The following is a 25090-nucleotide window of genomic DNA, read 5'->3' on the forward strand; positions in this document are numbered from 1 at the left end:
AGCACACGGTGAATTTTGAAAAGCCAGGCTCTCAACAGTAAAAGCCGAGCGCCATCTGCCAGCCAGTTCTGAGCAGCCTTGCTTTATTTTATTGTCTCTACTTCTCAGCCCTAAATAGTTGGTGTTCTCATCTCTTTCCCTTAAAAAAAAAAAAAAAGGTATTTCTTGCTCAGAAACCCCCTTAAAATAAGAATCTTATTTTTTTTTTTAAATCTCAAAAGAGAGAGAAAAAAGGGAAAGCAAGGAAAAAATGAGGGAATCTCTTAAGATGATTTCTGCTCCCCCATTTCTGAGCTGTGTGGACCTCTGGGGAGAATGGGGCAGGGCACCCCGCTTTCTCCATCGAAGGCAGCCCTGGTGGTCTGTCTCCTGACCCTTTCTTCCTGGCAGAATGAAAGATCAGTGCCCAGCTTGGAGCCTGCCTTAATATCGGAAGTCAGACCCTATCTCTGGGGAATCAAGGTTCTAGGGCCAGAAAGAAAGAGAGAAGTGAGGCCCCTGCCGTCTGGCAACTTAAGTCTCAGGATAAGATGTCTGCAAGGGTTTTGGATTTGTCCCTTGGGTCATTACCTCTTTCTACATAAAGGTGAACACAGAGAGAGATCCCCCCTGGCTTTCTCTTGGACGGCCCGCCAAATTTAAGTCCCTATCCTGACCATGGCAGAATCATCACGACATGGAGCCCTGTCGGGACTTTCAAGAGTCAAACTTTGGCCTTTTCTGGATGTCACCTGGCAAATTCATGGAATCCTTGAACAGAGCAGTGGAATCAACCAAGGTTCCGGAAATGAGAGCCCGCTAGCATTTACCCAGTGTGCTCTTTCCACGATCCTGGGCCCCTCTGCCCGCCCCCTCTACAATCAAGGCAACGTGGGGAGACAGCAAAGGATGATCATCACAAGCTCACCCCATCCCAAACCGCTCAAGGATAAAGATTTCCTGATAGCGCTCCGGAATGACCGGATCCCATCGGGAAAAGGCCCAAAGACTTCCATTTGGAAAGGGGGAACCCTCCCATCAAGTGTCCATCTTAAAATCAGCCCTGGCCATTTGTTTGCAAAACAAAATGATCTAATACGCTGCCCTTTTAGCAGCTAAAAAGGAAGAAATGAAATCACCTAAGTGCTGAATTATAAATAGCTATTATTTTCTGGCAATCCAACTTTAAAAAATTTTCCCCTAACGTCTGGCATTTGTTTTTGGGTTCTGCCTGGAGCCTTCTAAGCATTTCCTTGGAAAGATGCTGCACTTGGTCCCAGGCAAAAAGTCAAAATCAACATTCAAAAAACATGCCTTGGGTAGTTTCGAGGATTCTGCAATAAGAAGATCTTAGTTAGGGGGCACTTCACTTAACTAAACTTGGAACCTATAAAAAAAATGATATTTTAAATTTAACATGTCCAATATATAATTTATCAAACTACCAATCAGTTTCCACCCTTTACCCTAAAGTAATCTTAACAGTAAAAGCAAAAGTCCAAGTTCATATAGGTGTCTGGAGTGGAGAGTGGGTTTTTTGTTTTCTGTTTTTCCTTCTAGACTTTGCAATTAACTTAAAGGCCACAAATTCCAAATTCTCTAAGGAAAAAGAAAAAAAAAACTTTTTAAAAAAAAGTTAAATCTCTGATGAATCTGTAATAACTGTATTGGAAGATCAGAAGGGGGCAAAAATATAAATGTTTTAGGCTCAAAATATAATAAAGAAGCGATAAAGTCTCCTTCCATAAGGGATACCTGGGGGAGAGACTCGTTAGGTGTAAGCTGGGGGCCTAGACCACTATTTGAAAGTAAAATGATTTATTCAACTATACTTCAGTAAAAAAAAAAAATTTGTAAAAAATAAAATTAAAAAATGATTTATTCCTGTTGTGATTATTCCAAGATACTGGTTATAGAATCTGCCCTAGGATGGGGTGGGGGGGAGGCAGGGTGCATCTACCATCTTATCAAAAACCAAGTGCAACTCTCTTGATCAGGAAACGTCCCTGGGTTCTTATTCCTGTTGGCACAAGTATGTTTTACTCCTAAAAGATCTTATTTTACCTTCCTCAGTACAGTCGTTCTGAGGCATTCCTTCCACTGCCCCCTATCCCACCCCTACAGCTTCCTGCCTTGAAATATCAGTTGCTAAAGGTGAGGGGGCACCTCCATTCAGTGGGCTGGTTCCCTGTGGTCGTGGGACTCAGGTGACCCAGGTAACAGGGCCCACGCCCATGGCAGGTGTGTACGCACTGCCAATCACAGGCTCCATTTGCGTTTTGTGGGACACACGCAAGGTGGGTCCCCAGCCATCCCAGAGCTGATATGTGACCCGCAGCCACCCGAGTACCAGGCCTTATTATCTTGGCCGCCGATCTCCACGATGCACAGCGAGTTAATTTACGCACATCAGACGGGGAGAATTCCCTGCCTGCTGCAGACAAAGGCCCCTAAAGAACCCCTAAGTGGTAGATGTGATCATTTAAGGGTTAAAGTCTATGTAAGCCCCCATTTATCCCGGCCCATCGATTAGCTATGGGACTGACTTGGTTAATCAGAGTCTTAGACCGATTCATAATTTCCACCCTTTTCTATTCTACTTAGGGTCAGCTGGTGACTTTTTAGGTCACCTTCTTTTCAGAGATTTTTGGAAATTAGTTCTACCCCGGAATGTAGGATCACCAACATTTCTGACTGGTTATTAGTAACATAACATAGCATAAACATTTCTGACTGGTTATTAGTAACTGAAGTCAACAGCCTTTTCTCTGAAGATGATTTTTTATTTTTAAGGTGTTCAAGTTCTGACCTGTATGATCGCTACCTTCCCCAGGATTTGATGTTGATAATGTTAGGGCAGTGGTTCTCAACTGGGGATGATTTCTGCCCCCCCCCACCCCCACCCCAGGGGATACTTGGCAATGACTACAGGAAGTTTTGGTTGTCACGCTGTATATATGGTGCTGCTTGGTGGTGTAGGGTGTGTGTGTGTGTGTGTGTGTGTGTGTGTGTGTGTGTGTGTGTGTGTGTGTGTGTGTGTGTGTGTGTGTGTGTGTGTGTGTGTGTGTGTGTGTGTGTGTGTGTGTGTGTGTGTGTGTGTGTTACTGGCGTCTAGTGGGTAGAGGTCAGAGAGGCTGCTACACACCCTACGTTGCACAGGATGGTCCCCATGGCAATGGAACGCCTATGGAAGACCCCTTTGTTAGACAGAGCCCCCTGAAAATGCCAAAATCCCAGCACAGAGCCAGCAGGGAGAAGTCAGAGCTTAAACATAAAAGGCTAGGTCTGAGTAAAGCTCTGGGGCCTGTTAAATCCAGGCTTTGTCCTGGGGTGGGGTGGGAGGGTGCAGTTGGAGTGGGACCCTCCTCTGCCTCTGCTGGCTCTCCCCCTCCCCTCTCATTTTCACTATAGATGTGACACCTTTCTTCTGCCTGTACTGTCTCACCATCTAGTGGCCACCTGAAATATCAACTCACCTTCACCATCTCTGCGCCATTCTAGAGTCAGTCATTAAAAAATTCATATTGGGGGGGGCAGTGGGTGGAAGGACCCCGAACGACGTATATGATTTTATTAATAAGTTAATTAAGCATCTTGTAGGCCTAACAGACCTATATAGAGAACAGCGATAAGGAATTAAGATGAACTTTCTATGATTTCAGCAGCCCACAAAGGCCAAAAACCTTAGGAGTTACCTTATATAACCACAGAGAAGCAAGTAGCATCTACTTAAAAGGGGGTGTCCAAGTGGCCCCAGCAATTTAAGTAGCTATATACTTCCTAAGTAACATGGCCTATTCTCCACAGATGGGTTTTTCTTTTTCAAAGGTAACAATCAGCTACTTTTACAGCTAAAGAAACAGGCCTAGGCATGTGGTCCCCAAGGTCAGCAGGGTGCTGGGATGGACACTAGCTGAGGTGTAGGACCTTGTTCCTATTTCCTTGGGCTGAGCTCTGGCAAGCAGCCCTTCTTGGCCCTGGACTCTATCACAATGCCTGATTTTAGTTTGTGTGCCTCATCATACGAATTATTCTTTCTTTGCAAAAATCCCACAGCTGCAAACTTACCTGAATGGAGGTTCCCTATAAAAAAAATCTCCAAGGTCATTTGCAAATTAGCAATCAGTTTGAGGCAAGGCAAAACTGTTCAAATAGGAAAGAGGAGAGAGGTACTCTGGTCTTCGGATTGAGGCGGAGAGTCAAGAGCTGGAGAAATCGAGTTCTTTTTCCCTTAGAAGAATCGATGCTCCGTGTTGACACAGAGCTCGTGAAAGCTTGACTGTGGCACTCCTTCAGAAGTGGGTACGAGAGATTTTCCTTCCCATTATCAACTCATTAAAGGAAGTTTAAGGTACGTACTCTGTCCCACACACCAAGTATGTGTGACAACTTCAGAAACATTGACTGACTCATAATAAATTCGGGATCCGATAACAATTTCTACCTTTTTACCTCTCTCCTCGCCCCAAATTGAATCATTAAGAAACATTTAGTAAGATCTAATGTTCAAGTTCTGTGGGCAGAACTCCAGGAGTCGAAATGCTCGGGAATTCTCCTGAGGTTTAACAAATTACTCTGCAATGCAACGTGGGATTTTCCTTCTAAGTAAGGACGGCAGAGGCGCACGCCCTTGATTTTCATTGCTCTGTCACAGATCAGTTACCTAACATCCTTCTCTATTACAGCCCCCAGTTGCTGTCTGGGTAAAACTACGCCAGTAATTCTGATTGGAGGGGGCTACACCTCTCAAGTGTTTGCTGTCTGTCAGAGACCAGAGCATCCCATATCTCAACTGAGCATGTGATGATCAACAATCAGGAAAATTCCAACATGTTTTTTTTTTGTGTGTATGTTGTTCCCTACCTTGTTCTTGGAGGTCTCCTCATCTTCCATTCCCAGTGGCTGGCCTTCGTCACCATCTGGCTGTCGGGAAGGAAAACTAGAGACAATCTTTTTTTTTTTTTTTGGATATGTAATAAGCACAGAGCAATCTGTGCTCAGGACCCCGGGCTCAACCATAGTATCCGGCTGGTTTATAAATGGGGGCTAATAAAAAGAGGGGGAGGTGGCAGAGGGGGCTGTGGGCTCCAAGAGGGGGGTAGCCGGCACTTTCTCAGGACAGGTAAAAAATAAGTTCCCGCCTCATCCTGTTGCGCATCTACCAGTGACTCCACACGATCATAAATTTGGCAAAGTGTCGTCAGTCTACGGCTTGGGTTGACCCTTATTTATAAAACGTGTACAAAGAGTTTACTCTGAAACATCGAGACAGAAAGACAGGATGGGTGCCTGGGACTTTTAGAACTTTAGGTCTCATGGGGAACACAGAAAACAAAAAAACCAACAACCAGGGACTTCCCTGGCGGTCCAGTGGTTAAGACTCCACGCTTCCAATGCAAGGGGCATGGGTTCGATCCCTGGTCGGGGAACTAAGATCCCACATACCACACGGTATGGCCAAGAAAATATTAAAAACAAACAGAAAACACCAAAAAAAAAAAAAAAAAAAAAAAAAAAAAAACCCTCATTTGGACCAGGGAGAGAAAAGTCCAGGAAGAAAAGTAAATTTCTAAAAATAATGGCTACCATTTATGAGACACTTACATGTGCCAGGCCCTGGGTTAAAGGCTTCTCTCAATTTCTAGTATCTGGCCCCCATTTTAGAGGAATTAAGGAAAAGGACACATCTTCCTCTGATTCTTCTGCAAACACCCCTCCCCTCCCTTGGCCTACTCCAATGGCCAGTTTGTATCTGGGGCTTCCCACTAGCCTTCCTCAGTTTTATAAAGGCCACTTTGACTTGCTGACTCTTTAGCAGAATCCCAAAGAGAGAGACTCAGGCCCATCTTTCTCTCACTCTCTAAAGAGATGAGGCTCTTATGCCCAGGGTGACCACAGGCCAGAACAGGAATCTGATGGGACAAAGACCCTTTCAGTCTAATTCAATGAAATCTGTTGAGGTTGGTGTTAATAGGGCCAGAGTCTGAGTTCCTCTTACTGGGGGGCCACCAGAGCTGGAGAGGGTTAATTAGACTGACTTGACTAACTGTTTTAATTGCTGGTGGGAACCCTGTCACAGCAACTGGCCCTGCCCTTTCTGTTTTGAAAATTGCTACACTTGCAGAGGAATCCGATTTTGAAATGGACAACTGGCATGGTAATTTCACATTCCATTAGAAACCCCAGGAGGCACAAGGTGGGTTGGGAAGAACCCCGCCTTTGCCACAGGTTAAAGAAACCAAGAAGTGTAGAGACCAGTTTTCATTTGCTATTTACATGCCTCCTAAAAGTCACTTAATGGAGAGGGATTTGGAGGGCCACGGTTTTGCTGGGGGTGAAGGGTATATTTTATTTGGTGGGGAAATTGACTCTAAAAAGAAGACACACGGTTGGGATGGAGAATTTCAAATCTAGTCAATTAGGTTACCTTCTCTAAAAAAGTTTTTTTTTTTTTGCTTAATACCAACCTTCCTCCATAAAAGTCAAAGGTGATTTCCAAGATTATGTACTCACCAAGAAGGAATTAGCCCCGAATGAAAGGAAGGAATACTTTTAAAAAATCATCACTATGAAGAATATTGAGCAAGAGTTATTTTAATAGGGTCATTAGATCCAGGCCAGGAGATTCTAAACAGTCTATTACCCTCAAACACTAATAACGGAGGGGCTATGCATAAAAGCAACTGTATTTTTAAAGGATGATGATAATGATTTTTTAGTGGAAACCTGAGTAAAGAAAAAAGCTTTAGACCTTGCTAAAGAACACTTCTGGGGGATTTTAAAAAGACTTTAAAGAAAACCTGCATTTAAAAAAAGAAGTCCAACAAACAAACAAAGACTGCAGTGTTGGCAGATGAATTACAGCAAATGTGGAAACAAAATATCACCACAGCAGTGACAGGTATCCCAGCAATGAGGAGGCTCACATTTCACGTACACTCAATGGACATTTATAACCAAGGATCTGTCTGGTTCTGGCTATAATTCAGGAAGCAGAAGACTGCGGGACACCTGTCATCTGACAAGGGATTTTAAGAGCACATAGCGCACTTAACAATAATCATGCCTCACGATGAAATGACGGTTTATAGCTTATTACCGCATTTTGGGGGTAAGCACTGAATTAGAAACTTCTGATTCCTTCACTTACCTTGCAGTCTTTGAGCAAAAGTCCCTGACATTTAATCTCTGAGCTTTTGGTTTACTTGCCTATGAAATGGGGTCCCATCACATTTTTACTGCCCAAGGCTGTTGCAAAGGACAAATGTGACTGGATGAAAGGCTTTTAAAACTACAGTAAAAAAAAAAAAAGGTGCTATCATTATGTGTAATCATTACTTTTACAGGTTACTAACAATTCTGAAGGCAGTGAGGCTATCCCTCTCAAGCTGGGGGTGGGGAGAGTAAGGGGGTGGGAGGAATGTACAAAAAGGTGACAAACCCCACTTTTTTTTGCTTAATACCGGTTTTCCATGGTATATGTAATGTAGGTGAATGATAAAAATTAACATAGCTGTATAGAAAGGCATTTTTTTTTTGAGAAAAATCTATGGAAATTGGATTTTAAAAGGCAAGGAAGAGATTTTTGGCCTGGTAAGCCATGTCCTTCCCACTGCACCAAACAGCTCAGTGGAGGCATTTTGAATACGGAAAAATCTCTGAATTAAAAATAAATAAATAAAGAAATAAGCAAAGCAAAGAAAAAGGGCACTCCAGCAGGATGAGATGGGTGCCTCACTGTTGCACCTGGTGGCATAAATAATCATACAATTAATTGAGATTCACTGTATAAATAAAGTGTCACGGCAGAATAGCATTATATATAGCATTTGCCTGTACAATTTTAATAAATTCAGCAGCTACTAAGAAATTCTAGTCTAGCAGTCCCTTCAATTCTTAACAAAAATGAGGGAATCACCCAAATTAGGTTTCCAAAACATGTTTAAGCCACCAAAATTATTCAGAAAGGCAACAGAAACATGGAAATAAGTCTATTATTGGCTAGTGTTGAGTAAGAAAAAGGCTTCAACTTTTTAGCTATTCTAGAATTTCAGTCATATTACTGATTGTCTCTCTATCTATTTATCTATTTCTAACTATTTATCTACCTTTTTCCTTTTTAAGATTCCCTGTAATGTGGTTAAGCTGTCTGGGCAATAAAAATGGAGAGGGTATATACACAGAAACACACACAGTTTTAAAGCAACAGATGAATCTGTATGTCACCAATTATCAAAGGATGGTCATCTGATCTGCATTTTCAGTGGTCAGCGTATACGGATGTCTTGTTTTCTATGTTAGGATTTAAATGTTAGTGAAAAGCCTTGTCCTAAATGGAAGTGGGTCTTCATCCTGCCTCCTCTCCCCCTCCGCAATCAGTAATTCAGACCCAGCGGGGTGCCTCTCTTGTCACTTTGGCAAAATGAAACCTTTTCAGATTGCAGCCTGGCTCAACAAGCCGCACTGCCACAGCAGGCAATCTGGCTTTCTGAATTCAGGTTCATGCTAGACAGGGCCCACATTTCACTGGACTACACTGCATGCAAACGTGCTTGACCTGGGTGCAGGGCCAGGATGATGGCAGGGTGACCCCGGCTAATTTCCTTTACTTAAGGTGAATTTTCCCCCCTGCATATAAAACATGGGTAAGCAAGGGAAACTTCTAATATTCTTAAGGCTCAGCCCCAGACACGGACTGTTTGCTACAGAGTCGATGCGTGCATAATCTATGGTTTAAGGCTCCAGTCCTGATTTAAGTGGATGGTGCTCCCCACCCCCATCCCAAACCCCCAGAATAGGCGATTCAGGCCATGGAGCAAAGGAGAATTTAGTGAAGATCTGCTTGAAAGCTTCATTTCACAAATGAGGCAACTGAGGCCCCGGCATATGAGGGGCACTGGCCAATTAGGGGTCAAGTGCACACCGTCACTTGGCTCTCCTGTCTGCCCCCAATTATGGCCGCCTCCCCCATCACAGGTTTGCTACCCAGAGCTATGCTTGGGATATTGAAATGGGGCTCTTGTGGCAAAATCAGTTGTCTGCAGGAAAACAGCACGTTGTCGTTTGAAGCGCTGTGCCTTCCACGCAGTTGAGGCATCTGAAATGTTAAAACTGTCTCCCTCCTGTATGTTTTTGGGGAAATGATGTTGTCCATATTTCCCTGGGTGGGCATAAATAGAATGACCATCACATTTAAAACTGTGATGCGTAAGAGGCACATATCACAACAGCAACCAGTGATGCCCATAAGGTCATTAATAGACACCATCACACATTATAAAATATTTAGCAAACAAACGTAGCACCGCCTGAAAAGTTGTGATCTTGAAATCCCTTGAGAGGTCTTAGAGAATAAATAAAGAAATTAAGATTGTGGAGTTTCACATCTGAAATTTTCACTTAAGCCCCACATTCAGACCTTTGCTAATTGCTGCTTTGATTAGCTGTGGCACAAGAGTCAAGCCCCAGGTTTGAGCTGAGTCTAGGGGAGGGGGAAGAGGGAAGGGGGAGGGGGGAATTGGGCAGGGCCAGGGAGGGACTTGGAGATACGGGAGAGGGTCTCGCTGTGGGGGGAGGAGGGAGGTCCTGGAGAAGGGAGAGGACCCTGAAAGCTGGCATAGGTGAAAGGAGGAGGAGGGGGAAGGCCAGGGCCACCAAAGGTACCCTTTCAATGGGATTATGAACATCTTTTTAATGTTTCTGTATCCCAAGCCCATATGCAGAGGATCTTACCTTTGAGCCTCTTTGCCCCCAGCTAAAGCTGCTTGAAAAAATTCACATGCAAACATTTACATGTCTCACAGTTTTATCACATTTTGTCCACACACTTAAAATACACTGGAAGCATTTTTTTTAAAGTTTTATTTTAATTGCATTTCAAACACAAGATGGGCATTCCACTCCCAACGCATAACCCCTCTCTCTTTAAACCAAGCCCCTCCTACTGTATTCTGTAAAAGGGTAAGTGATTGGCTTACCTCAGGCTCTTCCCTAGGAAGAAAAATGATTTCATATTTTTTAAACATGGCCACGCCCCCCTCCAACCCCCCCACCCCCTTCCCTCCCCCAGAACCAGCCCCGTTTGGTTTGGGATGTGGGACTCGCCTACAGCGGGTTAAGTGGGGGGGGGTTTTCTCCCCCTCCTCCCTCCATCCCCCGCCAGGTGGGCAGAGTGTGTGCAGAACACCGAATTTCTGCGCGCAGCCCCGGACGCCCCAGATACCTGAGTGTCTGGTTTTTCAACCGTAAAGGCGGGAGGGTTGGGCGAACGAATGAGAAGTGAGGAAACGCTTAGCGCAAAGGGAGAAAAGAGAGAAAGACAGACAGAAAACAGGTTACGGAGGCCGGCCGGAGGCGGCCCCCTCCCCGCGCCCCGCCAGCGGCCCGACATCCTGCCCGGCTTCTCCCGCTACCTTCTCGGGCGCTTTTGCGCCGCCCGCTGCACAGCGCCAGCGCACAGGTACCACCCGAGTGTGCGAACACGGAAAGTTTTTGCCCGCGCAATGGCGCAAAACACAAGACAGCCCGTTCCCCGGTACAAGTACACAGTCGGCGGGTAATCTGGGGGTGCCAGGGGCGGGAATGGGAGAACGCTTGAGCATATCATGCACAGGCGGACACAATATGGACACCAACACACACCAACAACAAGCCGTCTTAGTCCAAGCAGCCGTGCCAGGCGAGGCGGGGACGCACCTTCCCCAGTGACCCCAACCCACCAACGGCCCCAGCCAGCCTAGCCTGAGCGACCCCGGAGCCCTCCCCTGCAGTTCCTGGCTCACCTGAAGCCCCCGCCTTTCTTGCCGTCCCCCACCCCACGACTCGGCGACGTCTTACGGTCGCTGGCGCTGGTTTGTCCAGCTGGAAACGACCCTCAGTGTTGTACGGCACCACTTTTCTCCCTAAAGGGCATACACTTCGCCACCCAAGCCCACCCGAGACCCCTCCCGCTCCCGGGGCCAAGTTAGGGCCCCTAGCTGGAACTTTCTGGCAGGCTCTTCCCGCCTTTGCCCAGACCCCCTCCTCCCGCCGCCGGGCCCCAGGCCCCACCGGGCAGCCCTGCCGCCCGCTCCCGGGGCCCCCGGGCGGCCCTGCTCCCCGCGGGCAGAGTCCGCCGCATTACCTAGAAGCAGCAGGCGGTGCGTACACATGTAGCCCATCTTCTCGTCCTGGAGCTGCCTGTCGATGAGCTTGCCGCGTTTCTTCTCGGCGCGCTTCTGGGCGCGCTTCTCCATGCTTTCCTTGCGGGTCTGTTTGCGCTTCTCCGCCAGGGCAACCTTCTTGACCTTGGGGCTGAGGGAGCCTCTGGCCTGGGGGCTCTCGGATCGGCAGAAGCAGCCTCCGAAGGCCTGAACGAGGAAGTTGCGGAGCAAGTTGCGCCGGCTCTTTCGGCGGCGGCGGTTTCGCCTGGACCGAAACCAGCGGCGCCATCCGAAGGTCCCGTCGTCGGATTCGTCTCCGCTGTCGCTGCTGGCCGACATGTCGTCGTCGTCGTCGCCGCCGCGGTAGCAGCTACGCTCAGACCTGCCCCGCCAGGCATACGCGCGCGGAGGCCGCGGAGGAGGCGGATCGGCAGCCTGGATCTCGGGGCTGGGGGGTCTGAGGAAACTGATCTTGGGTCGCGCTCCAGAGGCTGGGGTTGCCCAGGCGGCGGGAGCGGTCCGGGCGACAGGGGTGGCCCGGGCGACAGGGGCGGCCCGGGCGACAGGAGCGGCCCGGGCGACAGGAGCTGCCCGGGCGGCAGGAGCATCAGGGGCGGCAGGGGCGGCCCCGGCGGCTGGAGCGTCAGGGGCGGCAGGGGCTGCCCCGGCGGCTGGAGCGTCAGGGGCGGCAGGGGCTGCCCCGGCGGCTGGAGTGTCAGGGGCGGCAGGGGCTGCCCCGGCGGCTGGCGTGTCAGGCGCTGCTCCGGCGGCAGGGGCTCCGTCTCCGGGATCGGGGACTTTGCCTCTCTCCGCGGCAGCGGTGGCTGAGCCTCCTTCCATCTCGGCTGCTTCTCCCTCAACTGGGGGTCTCTCTCCCTCTGCTTGCTCTCTCTTAACTGGGGCTCGGGAGACCTCGATGGGCGGGCCGTCAAGCGCGATTGGGGGGCTGTCCACGTTGACGGGAGCGTCGTCGACCCCAACGGGGGCGCTGCCAATCTCGCGCGGGGGTCCGGAGATCTCCATCGGGGGGCTGTCGCCCGCGAAGTGTGGAGGAGGTCTGACAGCCTCTCGAGATGGGCTGCCGATGATGCCTGGGACCCAGAGGGGGGGCTCGTTCGCGGCGGGAGCGAGGAGGACCGCACTCGGGGCCGCGACTGCCGCGATCTGGTTGCCGCCAAGGCCGTCGATTTGTGGGATAGCTCGGGGGAGCCCAGGGGGTGGGCTGTCGTCCCCAAAGTCTGCTCCATCAAACTCAAATGGCATGTCCTCCTCAGGGGGAGGGCTGCATCCTCCTCTGAAGCCTGCGTTTGCAGGTCTGAGGGCTCGGGGCTCCTCGGGAGGAGCCCTGAAGACCCCCGCACCTGGGCCTCCTGGAGCGAGGTCTGAGACCTGCAAGAGAGGTTGGTTGCAGCCTCCCTGGGCAGGCTGCTCAAACTCAAAGGGCATAGCTTCTTCGGGAGGAGGGCTGTAGCTTCCCAGGCTTGGCCTGACCTCACCGAAGGCTCCGGGCTCCACGATCGGTGGGCTGAAGGCTTCAAGGCCTGCATGGGCCCCAGTGGTGTCTCCAGGGTGCTCCAGGGTAGGCCAGAAGCCTCCCAAGCTGGACTGCTCGACCTCGAAGGGCATGGCTTCTTCAGGAGGTGGGCTGTAGCCTCCATGGGCTCCGGCTTCCTTGATGGCCTGGCTGAGGCCCTGGAACTTGGGCCTGGAGACCTCTGGGGGTCCACAGGCCTCGCCTTCAATCTCGACGGGGACGGGCTCGCTGTGAGGCGGTGGGGTCTCCATCTCTTCGGCTGCGCCAGGCCCAGCACCGGGGGCAGCTGCCCCTGGGGCCTCCAAAGGTGGTTGCTCGGGCTGTTCCCCGAGTTCAAGGGGGATATTGCGTTGTCCTGACATATTATTGCCGTCGAGGCAGTTGCGCACGCCCATAACACGGTGGCGGCTTCTTAAAATAAACTTGGGGCCCCGTAAGACGGAGCACCCGACCGAACTAGGGTGAAAAAAATATTTTCCAAAAAATAAAAATAAAAAATCAAAGTACCAGCTGGAAAGTTCTCCAACCTCACTTTCTAACCCTAGTGAGGTCTAGGGGTTCAGGACCTCAAACCCCAGACCATGGCAGAAGCAAGTCTATTGTTGCTGGTTGAGTCTTGGCTCCTTTCTGGCCACTTTTTATCCCCTCAGGCTGCCCCTGGCCCCCCCTTTGGCCTGCCTCGTCCCCTCCTCTCTCTTTCTCTCAGCTCCAGGCCAGCCCCGCCTGCTTGGATCAGAGGAGCGCGCCGATTCGGTCCGAAAATCGCTCGTAGTGCTCTTTCTCTGCCACCAGGGGACTCCAGCCCCGGCAGAGGTGGCTCCGGGAGCCGGCTCCGGCAGCCGGGAGCCCCGGACTTTGGGTAAGGGGGCTGATGAGCGCAGGCCACGCAGGGACGTTTTGGCTCCTTCCAGTCCTCTCCCTGACTGATTTGGAGTGTTTCTCCTCTCTTCTCCCCTGGCCAGAGAGAGAGCTCTCCTGCGTTGCGGGACACGTGATGCAAGACGTGGGCCCCGGGCTGCTTGAGCGCAGGAGCTGAAACCCTCCCTCCCAGACCCAACAGACTCTCCTCGAGGGGAGGGGGGACTGCAGGAGTGTTTCATAACCCCAAATTACCCCTGAACCCCTGAGCCCCAGCCCCCAGCAGCCTCGGATCCTAAGCTCCGAGTCTGGAGCGCAAGGCTTTGGGCGCGTGGGAAGGGGGTGCAGGCGCGCGCGGGGATGCGACAGGTGGTCGTGAGCCCACCGGCGGAGCAGGCAGGAGGCGAGGGGCAAGGGGTGCCGAGTGTGAGCACGCAATTTGTTTTTAAAATGTGTTGGGGTACTTCCCATCGCTTCTGCAGTTTTTGTTTGCCGGTTGCCGAGGCTGGCTCCTATAAAGCACCTCTATGTCCCCCATCCCCACCACACTCTGGGGTCTCAGCAGTGGCCTGCGGTGGCGCAGGCAGGGTTCCTCCCCGTTTATGGGGACTATGATAAATACAGGGGAATAAGAGGGTCTCGGGCATCTACCACCGAGACTCTCTAAGCGGTAGCTGCCGCGGCACGGAACGGGGGGGCATGGGACGCACACAGGGACCCCACAGACTGTAGGCCCCAGAGTTCCGGGGGTCCTACTGTGCGGGGGGAAGGGCTAAATGGAATTTCAGTTGAAATTTATGGCCGGTTTAGGGTGGTCTCAGAGACTGACAAACCCCATGCGCACCAAATCCAAAAATACACACCGTGCCGCGCGGGCAGCTGCGGCCGCGGTGCGCTGCTCCCCGCCTCGGGCAGTGGCTTGCGGGGTCGGTCAGTCTGCTCCTCTAGCCCCTCTCTAGCCCTCTTCTAGCCCCCTTCCAGTACTTCTGCTCTCGCTGTGGGTCTCCCAGAGCAGCTGCTTTACTTTTCCAGTGCTTGAGCCCGCTGAGGAGGCACACAAGTCCGGCCACGAACCCGGCAGTCGCCCGGCTGCATTCCCGTCGCCGTAGCGCGTGGTGGGCTCCGAGCCGGCGGGGATCAATGCCCACACCACCTGGGTGGGCTCGCGCGTGCATGCACACTGATCTGGGTGTGGGGTCGGCGAAATCTGGCTTTGAGCCCCGGGAAAAATTTGCTGTTTGCGGTTCGCGTAAGACCCAGGACTCGGGCATCGTATCTGTCTCGCCAGTGGGTGACAGGGACCTGTGAGCCACTTTTCGGTGGAAGGCAGCTGGGCAAGAGTCAGGTGGTCGCCTGGCCTTAGGGCGGGGGGAGGGGCGGCGGGATGCGGCAAGCGGGGCGCATCGCCGGGATCGCATCGCCTGGATCGCTGTATCTGCCAGCCGCAGTCGAGCGAACCACGTACGCACGCACGCTCCAACCTCGTGAAACCTAACGCAACCCTCTTCAAACGAGGGGGTCACAGCCAGAGCGCCTCACTGCCCCCGCACGCGGCCGCGCTGCGAGGAGGAAAGCTGACCAAGTTGGACCCCGGGTAACGTGTGGAGCCTCCCCAAGGGCGTCTCCTCTCAGCTCTTCAGGTCTACACACTTCCAAGTGCCAACACTGAACTTTGGTTCAAACTTTGGACAACTATCCCCACGCGTAACAGCTCAACCTTTTGGGCATCCACTGAATGGGCCAACTGGGTTGCAACAGTCAACTCGCTCCCCTCCGACCCCAGCGCTGGGTCGGCCATTGGGCTGGGGTCACGCCAATCAAGCCTGCCTGGCGAATGAGCGGGGGGCGCCGGACCGGAAACCGGATATGAGTGGGAGGTCCAATAGGGGGCGCCGCGTTGGAACGCCCTAAGAGGTTATGCGGCCGGGGTGGTTAGAAGCGGATTGGTGGGCGGGCGTATGGCGGCCAGGCCTGGACCGCCACGAGGCCGGGTGGCGCCGTGGGGTCGCTCTTCCTGGCGCCCCAAGTCACCAAGGCTGAAAGGGGAGGTGAGGGCTCTCAGGGACCAACCCTTGTTCTCGCTGATGGCGGTGGGCGAGCCCACCTAACAGGGATCCGCCGCCGGGGTGAGGCGAGGAGCAGGGTTTCCAGGCCCTGGAGGTAGAGGGCCCAGACCCTGAGGAGAGGGGCTCACTGCCCCGCTGCAGAGGAGCGGCCCCAGATGGATAAGGAGTTGAGGTCGCGGGGGTGCTGAGCCCTGCCGAAGTGGAAGGTTAGTAGACGTCGCGGTGTGGAGCCTCAGGGAGGCCACGATGGGGGCCCCGGAGGGACGGTTTGCGCTCGCCAGGCCTCGCGCGCCGCCCACGTCAGCAAGGAATGGGCACAGGGTCTCTGTTCTACACCCTCATGAGCCGGTAGCATCCTGGTTGTTCGCCAGGAGAGCACAGGCATTGGCGGGATACAGACTGGGCAGACAGCGGGCCTCCCTCGCAGAGGCTGAGCAACGTAAAAACGAAAGAAAACACCTGCAACTGGGGGGACCTTGCTGGGGAAAATGGAGTTTCAGGTGGGCCTCTATGGAGGGATAGATGTCTAGGCTGTGAACAGAAGGGGGGGGATGGGAGACGCTGGCCTACCACGAACAAAGATCCAACAGTGGGAAACGTGGCACATGGCTGGGTAAAGAGAACAGGCCACCTCGCCGGGTCCGGGAGGAGCAGTGGGAGAGAGAGGCAGGAAAAACTGGGTAGGATTTCTCAGGGCAAGCAGTTTTGAGGCTCTTTTGGTAGGAAATGGAAGAGATACTGAATTTTTTTTTTTTGTCCCGCAAGTGAGGATTTGAGCCTAGTTTTAGGACAGGTTTGAGGCAGTGCGGAGGATGGTCCTGTTGAAGAGAACAAAGGAGGCTGTGTCTGGTCATGACCTTTAAGGGAGAGAGAACCACACACAGGGAAGGAAGCAGGAGGGCTGGAGGGAGGGACTCAAGAGGGATCCCAGAGGACCCTCTGGCGACCTCTGTGCGACGCACAAAGGGTGGGGGAGTCAAGTCTGGCGCCTGGATGATGGGACACCTGTGGGATCGGGACGTTGTGGAGGATCTGGAGAGAAGCTGGCATGGTGGTGGAGCCAGTCTGGTTTTAGACATGGCAGAGGAGAAGGAAGGATGTACAGTCTGGGTGGAGATTTTCTTCAGCTTATTATTTAGGAGGAGGGGACGGAAGTTTAGAAGGAAGGTAAAGACCCCGAATTCAAAGGGACAGTTATCCTTCTTAGAAGATGAAATGACTAGATCAGATAAAACCTTCAAGGGGAGAACTATGTTTGGTGATAGAAGCTCAAACACCTGGAGCACTGGAGAAGAAAAGGGGGGACATTACAGGAGAGAGCAGTGGGGCTAGGACGGGATGGGTGGGAGTACGCCGGAGGGAAGAGTGTAAGAATTGGTCAACAGATCTCATCTCGATGGTGGTTTCTTAACCTCCGCACTGGTGACCTCTGGGGCCAGGTAATTCTTCGCTGTGGTGACTGTCCTGGGCGCTGAAGGACGCCTAGCAGCGTCCCTGGCCTCTACCTACTAGACGTAGCATCCCCTTAGTTGTAGCAACCAAAAATTCTCTAAATTTTGTCAAACGTCCCCTGAGAGGCAAAATCGCCCCCAGTTGAAACTGCCCCACTGCTGTGGGCTGCGAAAGGACCCTTAGACTTGAGTAGGAACTTTAACAGTTAAAGTTGGAGCAAGGAGAAAAAATTCCAGCATTTAACTCCAGTGTTCCCCTTTTTGTCCACTCTTATTTTTCTCTAGTGACTGGCTACCAGAATCTGAAAACCCCAAATCACTTGGATGAATGGGGATCAGAGCTGCAACTCCACCACAGATCAGCAGTGGGACCTGAGAGACTGCGGCAATGTGGCCGATGTTTGAAAGGCAGCTGGGTAGCCTGGCCACAGGGACCCGAGGAACGGGTATGGTAAGAGCTGGGGGTGATCAGCTGGTGGGCTGACTGGGGGCCACACTGATTGGTGGGACTGTCTGGTGAGCCCATTCAGGGCTGGCGATCTTGTTGGCTAAGACAGAAATGTGGCCTTGACCTGGATGGAGATGGCCAGAGGGCACAGTTTTTAGGATCTGCCATTGTAATTTTATAATCGCAAAGTACCTGGGGCATAGATTTCCAATTCTGGATGGATTTCTATTGGGGAAGAGGTAAACCTTTTCTAGGAAAGAGCAGGAAGGGGGAAGAGAGTTAGTTAATGGGTTCACGCAGCCCAGGAAGAGGAAGGCTGTTTAGGCTAGTCAGGGTGCCTGAAGGAAGGCTGAGCTGGGGTGAAGCTGTGGGCCAGGGTCTGGACCCTCCCCGACAGGGAGTGTGCGAGGGGCTACAGTGAGATGAGGTGCCCGTGAGAGGAGGAGAGGATTGGCTCTCAGTATCTAGGTGAAGGGTTCTTGAAAATTATGTATTCTCAGCTACTTGAAAAGGATAGCTTTTCTCCACTTGATGCATTAAGAAAGGATGAGAAAATTACTCATGTTTCAGTTAAATGCTGCACTTCTAAGGAAAGTCAGTCTGTTCAGACCAGACGGCCCAGGTGCCACAGGTAGCAATCGGCTGGCTTTTTGTAAAGAGGTAACCCCAAATGGAAAGACGGTATTTCTTCACTGTTGACCTGAAAGGCACCAGTGCCACCTGCAGGGATGTGGCCCCCTTCCTTGGTGGCTCCACACGACTCCCTGGGCCTCCCCAACTCCATCCTGCGCTATAGCGACGCCTCCGTGGCAGCACACGTCATCATCAGTGAACGATCGTCAGTGTACTTGCGTTCAGGGACTCTTACGCATTGCCCAAGGCACGAGGCCCATCCAGATTTTAAGTAGCTGCCTGTCAGCTTTCTTTTTTAGTTCATCCCTATATTCAAGAAAGAGAAAGCAAAGTGGAAGAGGGTCCCTTGAGAGGGAGGCGGGGTAGGCAAGAGAGAAGAGAGCAGAAACCAGGAAAAAATGATCTTTGGCGGTGGCATTTCCTCCTAGCAGGGGGCTGGGTGGGGGGCAGTTTGCAGAAGAGCCTTCTCTGCAGCCCCCTCGAGTCATTAGTTGTCAGTGGGTTACTGTCAAATGAGGAGAAGGAGAATCTCTCCACCAGTTGTGAGGAAAAGGCAAAAGCAGAAAGGGGAGGACAAAGGGAAGCGAATCCAGGCAGCGATTATGTTTCTCAGCCTCCCGGTGACAAATGTTTTCTGAGTGCTGACTGAGTAGCAGTAAGACTTTGAAGATGTTCAGTTAATTACTGCTCAGTTAGGACTCGCTGCGCCCATCCTTCCACCTTTCAGCATCTCCTCTGCCAGCCGTGGCCGGTGGAGGCGGCAACAGCCTACTGCTGTCTGCAGAAGGGTCTGCGTGACCGGGCTGTTTCAGGCAAATGCTAAGTGCAAGGAGAACGCCTCCAATGGATGAGGGTCAGGAGCAGATGCAGGGATGACGGTACAAGACAGTGGCAGCCAGATGTATGAGAAGACTTGATCTGCTCAGATTAAAAAGCTCCAGGCTGGAGCCCCAGGGGCCAAGGGTTCCCACCATGAATTCAGACTCCTTATAGTTCAGCTCACTAGCTGTGCTCAGGAGCCCTCATTTTGGACCGGCCACCCGGGTCTGCAGCCAGACCGGCCGGCATCTGACCCCCTGCGCGTGTAGGGTGGGTCCAGACATTGTCCAGTCACCTGGACGAAGCTGTGGACTCCAGGCTGGCTGGTGATGCAGCAGAGAATTTCAGGGGGAGAAGTGGTGGTTCCAGTGCCACCCCGGGAAGGGGACTGAGAGAGAGGGGGCAAAAGTGGGGGGCTGGGATGGCGGGAGGGAATCCCGGAAGAGAAATTTGGCTTTAGTGGAAGCTCTGTTTGAAATTTCGGTAATTCATGGTGGAAATTCCAGGCACCCCGGGTGATTCTTGGCAACGTGATTTGAATTTAAGGGGAATGGTATATTTCACCTTCGCGCACAACCTCAATTACCCAGAGCGAAGTTTCCTAATGAAATCTAACTGAGACAGCAACATAAGCCAGGGCACTCAGAAGCCGGCTCTCGCGTCGGGGAGGAGAAGCTTGTCTTCTTCAGCGGGGGCGGGGTGGGGGAGACTTTGGCCCTGCACCCCTCACACCCCTCAAGTTTGAGATTCGGGGACTCTCCCTGAACCAGAATCCAAGACTTAGGATTTGAGCCATATAAAGCAAGATTTCCTAGGCTGTGAATCTTTCCATTTAGTTGAAGCAGCTGAGGTATATGTATGACAACTCTATTGCACCTATGAAATCGAAATTTCTGGGCCAGGCCTCTCAGAGGGACAGGGACGTTAAGGGTGACTAATCTGAGACCCCCATTAGCGGCCGTCCCCTGACATCCTTGGCTGTGAAAAATGCTCTTCCTAATGCTAAGCTGACGTTGCATTTGAAGACTGCCACGGAGTCGCCCCTAAACCTTTTTCTCCCCCAATCTCTTGCTTCAGCCTGTTCTTCCTAGCCCTCACATGTACAGGCTTTGTGACCCCCATCTCCAAACCTCATCTTTTCCTTGTCAGGTGTCTTGTCTCCCTCTTTCCTTTTTCCTGTGATCCCCCCAAACCTTTTCCTTTTGTCGTCCTCACATCGACCCCCCCATTACAGCCACCACCTGCCCTCTGTCCATGAAGCCTCCTCTAGCTATGGCCTTTCTGACAGCTGTGCCCCCCCCAGCTAATTGGCCACGCGCTCAGCCTAAACTAAGCCCGCAGAATAAAAACAGGCCGTGTCCACGCGTGAAGCTGGGGGGGCTGCCTCCCCGGTTCTGCCCTGGAATAGGGCGTTGGGGGGCGGCTCCATGGCGCCAGCTCCTGTCAGGTGTCCTGCCTCAACTGGCTGAGCGCTGTCAGCAGGTGATGGTGGCCCTGCGCTGCACGCTCCTGGCCTTGGGAGAACGAAGTCACTCGGCTGTTTACGCTGGCTTCTCTGCCACGTGAACTAACTAGGCACTAGCATCAGTATCGGTACCAGGGGGCTTGGGGAAAAAACACGAGATGGAAAAAAGAGAAAACAAACATCAGTAAACTTCACCTTACATAGAGCCTTTTAATATGTAGCTCCCCAAAAGTTTAAAATACAAAACAAAAACGGGATGTTAAATCACTTAATTTGACATAAACCAGTTTTTTAAACATTTGCTTTCTTTATCTCATGCATTTGCAACAGAGGCAAGATTGGTTTGGGGGGAGTGCAAAAAAACCCTTAGCTATTACCAGATCCCGCAGTACAGAAACATAGACGGTATATCTCTATATCGGTGGTGTCCACATTTCATGGGCGAGGACTGTTTAAGAAAAAGATGTCTGAAGAAGCTCCTGGGAGGGAGTGATAGAGAAAAAAGATACAAAGGTTGAGAAAACTGGTTTGTCCTAACTAGCTGCAGCCTCTGGGCCATTTTTTCAGGTCTCACCTAATCAGGGCACTTGAAAGTGTTACCAAAGAATATATTCAACACTTATGGTCAGTTAAGCAGCGGGGCTGTTAAGTTCGCTCTCCCAAAGCGGCCAGCATCTCCAGGCTGCAGTGCTCCCTGCCCCGACCCTGAAAAGCTTGTCTTCCGACCCTGAGATCAGGGAGAGCAGGTGGGAAAACGAGCACACCTAAGGCAAACACTAAGTATCTGCTCTTGAGGAGGCCATTTTTCCCCCCTGGTTAGTAACAGGACACAGTAGAATTCTGAATTCTCTAACCTGCCTGCTTGCTTGCTTATTTACTTACTTATTTATCATTTATTTCTAACTGGCCTCAAAACCATTTTTGCCCCCAATTCAAAACCAGATTTGGGAAAATCAAATTAGATCAACACAAAACGGATTTCTTCACAACTGGTGCTTTTATTCTATCAACGTTTAACATTGGGGGGGCTCCTTTAGCATTAAAATCATTGGTATGAGTCAAATTGGGCAACTCCGGGCTTCTTAATCAACCTCCAAGTGTTGGGAGCAGAAAGGGATGCTAGGACCATCTCTTCAGCTACTTCATTTTCCACGTGAAGAAACTGAGGCCAGAGGCCACTGGGTCTGACCCGAGGCTGCTGGGCAGGGCCAGGGTGAGGAGAGCCTGAGGTCTTAGATCCTGCTGCCCAGTTCTGGGGCATCAGGATTTAGAAAATAGCGTCATTAATGTCAAACCCGCAGAGCAGGACGAGGAATTCCATCCCTCATTCTGGAACATGGGGATTAAAGATGTAATATGAGAATCTCATTCCCCCTTTGCTGGACAATTTTTAAGAGAAGGGCAGCACTTGAGCTGGCATATGACATCACTCTGGAAGCTTAATTTGATTCTAGTGATTTGCTGTTATAGGTCACCTTTCTGTTAAAGAGACATACTTTCCCAAACACCAAGGTTTCTGCTCAGTTTCCTCTCGATAGTCTCCCTTTACATGAAGAGCAGTAATAATACAGACAAATTAAGTAAAATCCATGCAGGTTATTTAAAACAAACAAACAAAAAAACAAACCTTCTAACCAACACTGAAGTTTCAGCTTTCTTTCTCATTAAACCCTCTATCACAGCTGCTAAAAATGAGGGCTGAAGGGTAAAGGGCTGATAGCAATTCCAGGGGGAAAAAGTTTCTAGTGCGTTAAAGAAACATCATCTTAAAACAATTCCAAACTTTAAAATTCCCAATTCCTGAATTCTGGTAAACAGATTAAAAGTCTTGTTTGCCAAACCTTAGAAGTAAACCTACACCAGATTGTGGACACCACACAGTATTTGAACACTGCTGCATGACTTTCCGACTCAAAAAGTTCAGTTCAAAGAGCACCTTTGTCCAAGAAAAAGCACATTTCTATTAAGCAAATGATTAATGTCGCAAAATTAAAAATCCTGAATATCAGAGCATACAATTTAAGTAGCTTTACTTAACTAGCTTTAACCCTCCTTCCCCTCCTCTTCCTCTTTCTCTCCAATCGAAACCTTATAACTGGCTGGTAATTCACCCCTGTGGTCAACTCTAAGGTCTGCTTTTTTTGAGACAATTTCCTAAGTTGCAAGGGCAAGTAAGCCCATTCAAATGCTAACACCCCAGTTGAGCAGGGCGAGACAAAGGGCTAGTTGGGAGACTAGTGAGTTGGGAATGCTTGGAAAACTTGCCAGAAATGCCTCTAGAAAAGAGAGGCAGCTAAACACCAGTGCCTTAGGTAGAAAGAGGGTTTTTTGGAAGCGTCTCTGTAGCAAAACCCCCTCTCCATGGGGGTGAGTCCTGGTCATAGGGGCTTGGTATGCTCCTCAGTTGTTCTGGATGTGCCTAATGATTCTTCCACCCTGGAATCAGGATGGAAGGAGGGGGGTGGGGGAGGGGAACTGAGTGGGGGAGGGTTGGGTGGGTAACAGGTTTTCACAATCAGGTAGTTTATGGAGGAGCGTCTGAAAGATGGCGAACTGTGCGTTCCTAGATGCCCCCCCCCTCCCGGCCCCGCAACAACTAACCTGGTATATTGGTTACAGTTAAGAAAGCCAGCCTCTCCATATGCACGCTTCAGGTTAAAAAAGAGCCCAAGACTGGGGGGGGGGGGCAGGTGTGGGCTAGGCACTGACGACTTTTTTAAAAAAACTTGTATATTCATCCTGCAACAAGGCGATATGCTAATTTCTCTAGTGAAAACCCCAGCTCTGCAGGAAAACGGGTCTCCCCAAACTCCCCAGCCTGTGAGGGCAGCCCTCGCACTGAAAAGCACACCAAAAAAGCCAACCGCACCCTGGCTGATTTTGCCTATTCACCAGAGACATTTTACTGGGTGAACTCAGGCTGCTAAGACGTTAACAGAGAAAAAACAGAACACTTAATGCCACGGAAAGGAACACAGAACCGCTGTTTTTACACTAAGTAGAAATGTCAGCTTTGGGTAGCCCCATTTCACTTAGGCAGTTTCACGCTTTCAAGCCAAAGCCAGGGCACACCGGACCCTTCTACAAGTCTTCGGCAGCCTCCAGACTTCTGGACATTTCCCCGCTGCCCAGGGAAGCCCCCTTCCCGGTATTTACTAGTGAAGACCAGAACAGCATCCAACAGCCATTAGCGCCGCAGCCCAGCATAACTAAGTTCTGGGGCTCCGCGACGCCTTTCCCAGAGAAGAGACCTGGAAGGAAGACCCTTTAACGTGTGTTCCTTCTGGCCGCAACCTTATCTTAGGAGTCTAAGAACCTGACCCGTCTTTTCAAGTCTCAAAACGTTTCACTCCCCCCCCCCCAATCATTCTCATCAGAACAGCTCAAACCAACGCCAGACGAGACGCGCGCGCACCAAGATACGGCCAATTTCCAAATCGGGTGAGGTTTTGTAAATACATTTCACTAACCAGTCTTTTCCCCCAGGATTGGTGAGAAAGGCACACTTTCCGCACCGAAGATGCGTTACCGGATTGCGGCTGTTTTTGTGCTCCGACACCAGGGCAGCTTCGCCTCCAGGTTACAGATTCCAAACTTAGCTCCACCCCAGCTGAAAATGGCCGGTGCACGCAGCCTCCCCTCCCCTCCCCTCCCCTCCTCGAGGCTGCCGTAGCCGCCGGCCCCTGCCCCCTCTCGACCGATCGCCCAAGGACTTGCGTCGGATCCAACACCTTTCCCCAGCTCGGCGGGTGCCGCGCTCTTTGGGGACGCGTTGTAGGGTTCCCTGGTGATAGGCGCGACTCCCTCTCCAGCTTGTTCCTTGTTCTGCTTTACCTTTCCGCTCGTGACCACCTCGCTGACCTCTTAGCCCCTCTCTTACATCCCCAGGCCCTTGCGCAAACAGCCCGGGACCTCTCCAGACAAGCTGCACCCAGCCCCACCACCAGACTAGCTGCGCCAAAAGGCTAGCGATGCCCCGACGTGACCAAGCCCACGCCACCAACCCTGGTAGCCCGTTGGGCACCTCCCAAGACTCCCGTACCTCCTCTGCCTGCCCTCCAAGCACCGGTGACTCGTGGGGAACCGCCGGCCGGCTCTTAGAGGTCGGCTCTGGGGCGTGCGGGCAGGTGCGCACGCTCTTTGCTGCGGTCTCCGGCCCCGCGAGCGCCCGGAGACGGGCGGTGGCGGCCAGGACCGGCGCGCAGCCGCGGGGGGCACTGGCGCCGAGGTCCGGCGGCTCCAAATTGACAGCGACGGGACCTGAGCTCTAGGCTCCGAGCGTCTTAAGCGGCGCGCTCGCGCGTGCGCGCGCGACTTTCCCCAGGAGCCGGCAGTCTCCGGAGTTGTCGCCCAATCCCAGCCTGGTTAGTATTTGCACATTGCAACAGTGTCGCTACAGCCGGGCGGCTCTGCTTTCTGAAAGTTGGCGCGAGCACCTCCGAACCACGTTTCTGGCACCCGCCAAGGCCAACTGGTTTGAGACTACTTACTCTAGGAGGGAAAAAAGCACGTAAAGCAAGTGACTTACCCGTGCCTTCTGGGTGTGCAGCTCGAAACCTGGGGCGCTCTCGGAATTCAGTCGTGCATCCTGGACACCAGCTCGGAGACCTCAGGCTGTCTCCAGAGGGGCGCGAGGAGCGCCCCGCCGCCCCTCCATCCAACAAGCCTTTGGCCACCCGGGCGCCCGCCAGCGCCC

The 25090-nt window shown here is 51.6% G+C and overlaps 1 protein-coding gene across 3 annotated transcripts in view; it reads right to left on the bottom strand.

Annotated features, from left to right (window-relative positions):
* The window catches only part of GNAS (GNAS complex locus), a 54857-nt gene extending 41806 nt beyond the window's left edge, over positions 1-13051 (bottom strand). For 2 of the 3 annotated variants that reach the window (XM_036827534.1, XM_036827533.1), the window contains exon 1: positions 11102-13051. In XM_036827534.1, coding sequence (XP_036683429.1) covers positions 11102-13049 — 1948 coding nt within the window. In that variant the 5' untranslated portion in view covers positions 13050-13051. Of the gene's footprint in view, positions 1-10760; positions 10881-11101 lie in introns of all 3 variants that reach the window. The other variant, XM_036827532.1, reaches the window with a different exon arrangement.
* Positions 13052-25090: the final 12039 nt, after the last annotated feature.

Source organism: Balaenoptera musculus, chromosome 15, assembly GCF_009873245.2.
Source record: "Balaenoptera musculus isolate JJ_BM4_2016_0621 chromosome 15, mBalMus1.pri.v3, whole genome shotgun sequence".
Lineage (NCBI taxonomy): Eukaryota > Metazoa > Chordata > Mammalia > Artiodactyla > Balaenopteridae > Balaenoptera > Balaenoptera musculus.